General features: G+C 62.6%; 1 protein-coding gene across 1 annotated transcript; it reads right to left on the bottom strand.

Annotated features, from left to right (window-relative positions):
* Positions 1-2,313: 2,313 nt before the first annotated feature.
* On the bottom strand, positions 2,314-6,735 carry LOC135529671 (uncharacterized; the record flags this gene model as incomplete). Its single annotated transcript, XM_064958287.1, has 3 exons — positions 2,314-2,766; positions 3,675-4,115; positions 5,142-6,735. Coding segments are annotated over 3 exons (2,488 nt in total), but the record flags the coding sequence as incomplete, so codon positions are not given.
* Positions 6,736-7,084: the final 349 nt, after the last annotated feature.

Genomic DNA, 7,084 nt, shown 5'->3' with positions numbered 1-7,084 from the left:
CTGGGCAGTGCAGGGCGGGGTAAAGATATGGGGCTGGTTGGGCAGTGCAGGGCGGGAGGTAAAGATGTGGGGGCTGGTTGGGCAGTGCAGGGCGGGGTAAAGATGTGGGGCTGGCTGGGCAGTGCAGGGGCGGGGTAAAGATATGGGGCTGGTTGGGCAGTGCAGGGCGGGGTAAAGATGTGGCTGGTTGGGCAGTGCAGAGCGGGGTAAAAGAATGTGGGGCTGGTTGGGCAGTGCAGGGCGGGGTAAAGATGTGGGGCTGGTTGGGCAGTGCAGGAGCGGGGTAAAGATATGGGGCTGGTTGGGCAGTGCAGGGGCGGGGTAAGATATGGGGCTGGTTGGGCAGTGCAGGGCAGGAGTAAAGATGTGGGGCTGGTTGGGCAGTGCAGGGCGGGAGTAAAGATATGGGGCTGGTTGGGCAGTGCAGGGCGGGAGTAAGGTATGGGGCTGGTTGGGCAGTGCAGGGCGGGGTAAAGATGTGGGGCTGGTTGGGCAGTGCAGGGCAGGGTAAAGGGCGGGATGTGGGGCTGGTTGGGCAGTGCAGGGCGGGGAAGTAAGATGTGGGGCTGGTTGGGCAGTGCAGGCCCGGGGTAAAGATGTGGGGCTGGTTGGGCGAGTACAGGGGCGGGTAAAAGATATGGGGCTGGTTGGGCAGTGCAGGGGCGGGGTAAAGATGTGGGGCTGGTTGGGCAGTGCAGGGCAGGGGTAAAGATGTGGGGCTGGTTGGGCAGTGCAGGGCGGGGGTAAAGATTGGGGCTGGTTGGGCAGTGCAGGGGCGGGGGTAAAGATGTGGGGCTGGTTGGGCAGTGCGGGAGGGGCGTTGGGCAGTGCAGGGCGGGAAGTGAATGTGGGGCTGGTTAGGGTGCAGGGCGGGTGATGTGGGGCTGGGGGCGGGGGCGGGGTAAAGATGTGGGGCTGGTTGGGCAGTGCAGGGCGGGGTAAGTGGGGCTGGTTGGGCAGTGCAGGGCGGGGGGTGATGGGGCTGGTTGGGCAGTGCAGGGCGGGAGTAAGATGTGGGGCTGGTTGGGCAGTGCAGGCGGGGTAAAGATGTGGGGCTGGTTGGGCAGTGCGGGGGTAAAGATGTGGGGCTGGTTGGGCAGTGCAGAGCGGGGGTAAAGATATGGGGCTGGTTGGGCGGGTAGGGCGGGGTAAAGATATGGGGCTGGTTGGGCAGTGCAGGGCTGGTTGGGCAGTGCAGGCGAAGGGTAAGATGTGGGGCTGGTTGGGCAACGTGCAGGTCAGGGTAAAGATGTGGGGCTGGTTGGGCGAGTGCAGGCGGGGGTAAATATGTGGGGCTGGTTGGGCAGGGTGGGGCGGGGTAAAGATATAGGGCTGGTTGGGCAGTGCAGGGCGGGAGTGCCAAGATATGGGCTGGTTGGGCATTTGGGTCCAGGAGGTAAAGATGTAGGGCTGGCTGGGCAGTGCAGGCGGGATAAAGATGTAGGGCTGGTTGGGCAGTGCAGGGCAGGGGTAAAGATGTGGGGCTGGTTGGGCAGTGCAGGGCAGGGTAAAGATGTGGGGCTGGTTGGGCAGTGCAGGTCAGGTAAAGATGTGGGGCTGGCTGGGCAGTGCAGGGGCGAGAGTAAAGATGTGGGGCTGGTTGGGCAGTGCAGGGCAGGGTAAAGATGTGGGGCTGGTTGGGCAGTGCAGGGCAGGGTAAGATATATAGGGCTGGTTGGGCAGTGGGGCAGGGTAAAGATATAGGGCTGGTTGGGCGAGGCGGGTCAGGAGTAAAGATTAGAGCTGGCTGGGCAGTGCAGGCGGAGGTAAATGTGGGGCTGGTTGGGCAGTGCAGGGCGGGGTAAAGATATAGGGCTGGTTGGGCAGTGCAGGGCGGGAAGTAAGATGTGGGGCTGGTTGGGCAGTGCAGGCCCCGCGGGTAAAGAATGTGCAAGGCTGGTTGGGCAGTGCAGGGCGGGTAAAGATATAGGGCTGGTTGGGCAGTGCAGGCGGGGTAAAGATGTGGGGCTGGCTGGGCAGTGCAGGGCCCAGGAGTAAAGATGTGGGGCTGGTTGGGCAGTGCAGGGGCGGGAGGTAAAAATATAGGGCTGGTTGGGCAGTGCAGGGCAGGGTAAAGATGTGGGGCTGGTTGGGCAGTGCAGGGCAGGGTAAAGATGTGGGGCTGGCTGGGCAGTGCAGGGCGGGGTAAAGATATAGGGCTGGTTGGGCAGTGCAGGGCGGGGTAAAGATGTGGGGCTGGCTGGGCAGTGCAGGGCGGGGTAAAGATATGGGGCTGGTTGGGCAGTGCAGGGCAGGGTAAAGATGTGGGGCTGGTTGGGCAGTGCAGGGCGGGAGTAAAGATATGGGGCTGGTTTAGGCAGTGCAGGGCGGGGTAAAGATATGGGGCTGGTTGGGCAGTGCAGGGCGGGAAGTAAGATGTGGGGCTGGCTGGGCAGTGAGGGCGGAGTAAAGATGTGGGGCTGGTTGGGCAGTGCAGGGCGGGGTAAAGATGTGGGGCTGGCTGGGCAGTGCAGGGGCGGGAGGTAAAGATATGGGGCTGGTTGGGCAGTGCAGGGCGGGGTAAAGATATAGGGCTGGTTTGGGCAGGTACAGGAGCGGGAAGTAAAGATGTGGGGCTGGCTGGGCAGTGCAGGGGCGGGGGTAAGATGTGGGGCTGGTTGGGCAGTGCAGGGCGGGGGTAAAGATGTGGGGCTGGTTGGGCAGTGCAGGGCAGAGATGGGATGTGGGGCTGGTTGGGCAGTGCAGGGCAGGAGGTAAAGATGTGGGGCTGGTTGGGCAGTGCAGGGCAGGAGGTAAGATGTGGGGCTGGTTGGGCAGTGCAGGTCAGGGTAAAGATGTGGGGCTGGTTGGGCAGTGCAGGTCCAGGGTAAAAATGTGGGGCTGGTTTAGGCAGTGCTGGGGCGGCGTAAAGATATGGGCTGGTTGGGCAGTGCAGGGTGGGGTAAGATGTGGGGCTGGTTGGGCAGTGCAGGGCGGGAGTAAAATGTGGGGCTGGTTGGGTAGTGGGGCAGGGTAAAGATGTGGGGCTGGTTGGGCAGTGCAGGGCAGGGTGGAGATATAGGGCTGGTTGGGCAGTGCAGGGCAGGGTAAAGATGTGGGGCTGGTTGGGCAGTGCAGGGCGGGAGTAAAGATGCTATAGGGCTGGTTGGGCAGTGCAGGGCAGGGAGTAAAGATGTGGGGCTGGTTGGGCAGTGCAGGGCGGGAGTAAGATGTGGGGCTGGTTGGGCAGTGCAGGGCAGGGTAAAGATGTGGGGCTGGTTGGGCAGTGCAGGGCGGGGTAGTGATATAGGGCTGGTTGGGCAGTGCAGGGCAGGGTAAGGTGTGGGGCTGGTTGGGCAGTGCAGGGCAGGGTAAAGATGTGGGCTGGTTGGGCAGTGCAGGGGCGGGGTAAAGATGTGGGGCTGGTTGGGCAGTGCAGGGCAGGGTAAAGATGTGGGGCTGGTTGGGCAGTGCAGGCGGGGTAAAGATATAGGGCTGGCTGGGCAGTGCAGAGCGGGGTAAAGATATAGGGCTGGTTAGGCGGTGCAGGGCGGGGTAAAGATGTGGGGCTGGTTGGGCGGTGCAGGAGCAGGAGGTGAGATGTGGGGCTGGTTGGGCAGTGCAGGGCAGGAGGTAAAGATGTGGGGCTGGTTGGGCAGTGCAGGGCGGGGAAGTAAAGATGTGGGGCTGGTTGGGCAGTGCAGGGCAGGGTAAAGATGTGGGGCTGGTTGGGCAGTGCAGGGCAGGAGTAAGATGTGGGGCTGGTTGGGCAGTGCAGGGGCGGGGGTAAAGATATGGGGCTGGTTGGGCAGTGCAGGGCGGGGTAAGATATGGGGCTGGTTGGGCAGTGCAGGCGGGTAAAGATGGGGCTGGTTGGGCAGTGCAGGGCGGGGTAAAGATGTGGGGCTGGCTGGAAGCAGTGCGGGCGGGAGTAAAGATGTGGGGCTGGTTGGGCAGTGCAGGGCGGGGTAAAGATGTGGGGGCTGGCTGGGCAGTGCAGGGGCGGGGTAAAGATATGGGGCTGGTTGGGGCAGTGCAGGCGGGAGTGAAGATATGGGGCTGGTTGGGCAGTGCAGGGCGGGGTAAAGATGTGGGGCTGGCTGGGCAGTGCAGAGGGCGGGGGTAAAGATGTGGGGCTGGTTGGGCAGTGCAGGGCGGGGGGTAAAGATGTGGGGCTGGTTGGGCAGTGCAGGGCAGGGGTAAAGATGTGGGGCTGGTTGGGCAGTGCAGGGCAGGGTAAAGATGTGGGGCTGGTTGGGCAGTGCAGGGCAGGGTAAAGATGTGGGGCTGGTTGGGCAGTGCAGGTCAGGGTAAAGATGTGGGGCTGGTTGGGCAGTGCAGGTCAGGGTAAAGATGTGGGGCTGGTTGGGCAGTGCAGGGCGGGGTAAAGATATAGGGCTGGTTGGGCAGTGCAGGGCAGGGTAAAGATGTGGGGCTGGTTGGGCAGTGCAGGGCGGGGTAAAGATGTGGGGCTGGTTGGGCAGTGGGAGCAGGGTAAAGATGTGGGGCTGGTTGGGCAGTGCAGGGCAGGGTAAAGATATAGGGCTGGTTGGGCAGTGCAGGGCAGGGTAAGATGTGGGGCTGGTTGGGCAGTGCAGGGGCGGGGTAAAGATGTGGGGCTGGTTGGGCAGTGCAGGTCAGGAGTAAAGATGTGGGGCTGGTTGGGCAGTGCAGGGCGAGGGGTAAAGATGTGGGGCTGGTTGGGCAGTGCAGGGGCGGGAGTAAAGATATAGGGCTGGTTGGGCAGTGCAGGCGGCGGGGTAAAAGATATGGGGCTGGTTGGGCAGTGCAGGCTAGGGATTAAGATATAGGGCTGGTTGGGCAGTGCAGGGCAGGGTAAAGATGTGGGGCTGGTTGGGCAGTGCAGGGCAGGGTAAAGATATAGGGCTGGTTGGGCAGTGCAGGGGCGGGGTAAAGATATAGGGCTGGTTGGGCAGTGCAGGGCGAGAGTAAGATATAGGGCTGGTTGGGCGGTGGGGCAGGGTAAAGATGTGGGGGCTGGTTGGGCAGTGCAGGGCGGGGTAAAGATGTGGGGGCTGGTTGGGCAGTGCAGGCGGGGTAAAGATGTGGGGCTGGTTAGGCAGTGCAGGGCGGGGAGGTAAGATGTGGGGCTGGTTGGGCAGTGCAGGGCGGGGTAAAGATATGGGGCTGGTTGGGCAGTGCAGGGCGGGGGTAAAGATATAGGGCTGGTTGGGCAGTGCAGGGCGGGAGTAAAGATGTGGGGCTGGTTGGGCAGTGCAGGGCGGGGTAAAGATGTGGGGCTGGTTTGGGCAGTGGGGAGTCGGGTAAAGATGTGGGAGCTGGTTGGGCCGAGTGCAGGGCGGGGGTAAAGATATGGGCTGGTTGGGCAGTGCAGGGCAGGAGTAAAAGATGTGGGGCTGGTTGGGCAGTGGGCGGGAGGTAAAGATGTGGGGCTGGTTGGGCAGTGCAGGGGCGGGGTAAAGATGTGGGGCTGGTTGGGCAGTGCAGGCGGGGTAAAGATGTGGGGCTGGTTGGGCAGTGCAGGGGCGGGGTAAGATGTGGGGCTGGTTGGGCAGTGCAGGGCGGGGTAAAGATATAGGGCTGGTTGGGCAGTGCAGGGCGGGGGTAAAGATGTGGGGCTGGTTGGGCAGTACAGGCGGGGTAAAGATATGGGGCTGGTTGGGCAGTGCAGGGCGGGGGTAAAGATGTGGGGGCTGGTTGGGCAGTGCAGGCGGGGGTAAAGATGTGGGGCTGGTTGGGCGAGTGCAGGGCGGGGAGTAAAATGTGGGGCTGGTTGGGCAGTGCAGGGCGGGGTAAGATGTGGGAGCTGGTTGGGCAGTGCAGGGCGGGGTAAAGATGTGGGGCTGGTTGGGCAGTGCAGGGCGGGAGGTAAGATATAGGGCTGGTTGGGCAGTGCAGAGGCGGGTAAAGATGTGGGGCTGGTTGGGCAGGCAGGGCGGGGTAAAGATGTGGGGCTGGTTGGGCAGACAGGGCGGGGTAAAATATAGGGCTGGTTGGGCAGTGCAGGAATAGGTAAGATGGTGGGGCTGGCTGGGCAGTGCAGGGGCGGGGTAAGATGTGGGGCTGGTTGGGCAGTGCAGGGGCGGGGGTAAGATGTGGGGCTGGTTGGGCAGTGCAGGCGGGAGAGAGGTAAAGATGTGGGGCTGGTTGGGCAGGTACAGGCGGGGTAAAGATGTCTGGGGCTGGTTGGGCAGTGCAGGGCGGGGTAAGATATGGGGCTGGTTGGGCAGTGCAGGGCGGGTAGATGTTGGGGCTGGTTGGGCAGTGCAGGGGCGGGAAGTAAGATATTGGGGCTGGTTGGGCAGTGCAGGGGGGGGTAAAAAGATATGGGGCTGGTTGGGCAGTGCAGGGCCAGGGTAAAGATGTGGGGCTGGTTGGGCAGTGCAGGCGGGGTAAAGATGTGGGGCTGGTTGGGCAGTGCAGGGCGGGGAGTAAAGATATGGGGCTGGTTGGGCGAGTGCAGGGCGGGGGTAAAGATGTGGGGCTGGTTGGGCAGTGCAGGTCAGGAGTAAGATGTGGGGCTGGTTGGGCAGTGCAGGGCAGGAGTAAAGATGTGGGGCTGGTTGGGCAGTGCAGGGCGGGGTAAAGATATAGGGCTGGTTGGGCAGTGCAGGGCGGGGTAAAGATATAGGGCTGGTTGGGCAGGTGCAGGCGGGGTAAAGATGTGGGGCTGGCTGGGCAGTGGGGCAGATGAATATAGGGCTGGTTGGGCGGTGCAGGGGCGGGGTAAAGATGTGGGGCTGGCTGGGCAGTGCAGGGCAGGGTAAAGATATAGGGCTGGTTGGGCAGTGCAGGCGGGAGTAAGATATAGGGCTGGTTGGGCAGTGCAGGGCAGGAGGTAAAGATGTGGGGCTGGTTGGGCGTGCAGGGCGGGGTAAAGATATAGGGCTGGTTAAGCGGTGCAGGGCAGGGTAAAGATGTGGGGCTGGTTGGGCAGTGCAGGGCAGGGTGTAAAGATGTGGGGCTGGTTGGGCAGTGCAGGGGCAGGGTAAAGATATAGGGCTGGTTGGGCAGTGCAGGGCAGGGTAAAATGTGGGGCTGGTTGGGCAGTGCAGGGCGGGGTAAAGATATGAGGCTGGTTGGGCAGTGCAGGGCAGGAGTAAAGATGTGGGGCTGGTTGGGCAGTGCAGGTCAGGGTAAAGATATGGGGCTGGTTGGGCAT

This window comes from Oncorhynchus masou, unplaced genomic scaffold (assembly GCF_036934945.1).
Source record: "Oncorhynchus masou masou isolate Uvic2021 unplaced genomic scaffold, UVic_Omas_1.1 unplaced_scaffold_12005, whole genome shotgun sequence".
Taxonomy (NCBI): domain Eukaryota; kingdom Metazoa; phylum Chordata; class Actinopteri; order Salmoniformes; family Salmonidae; genus Oncorhynchus; species Oncorhynchus masou.
This window is presented reverse-complemented; position numbering and strand designations above follow the sequence as displayed.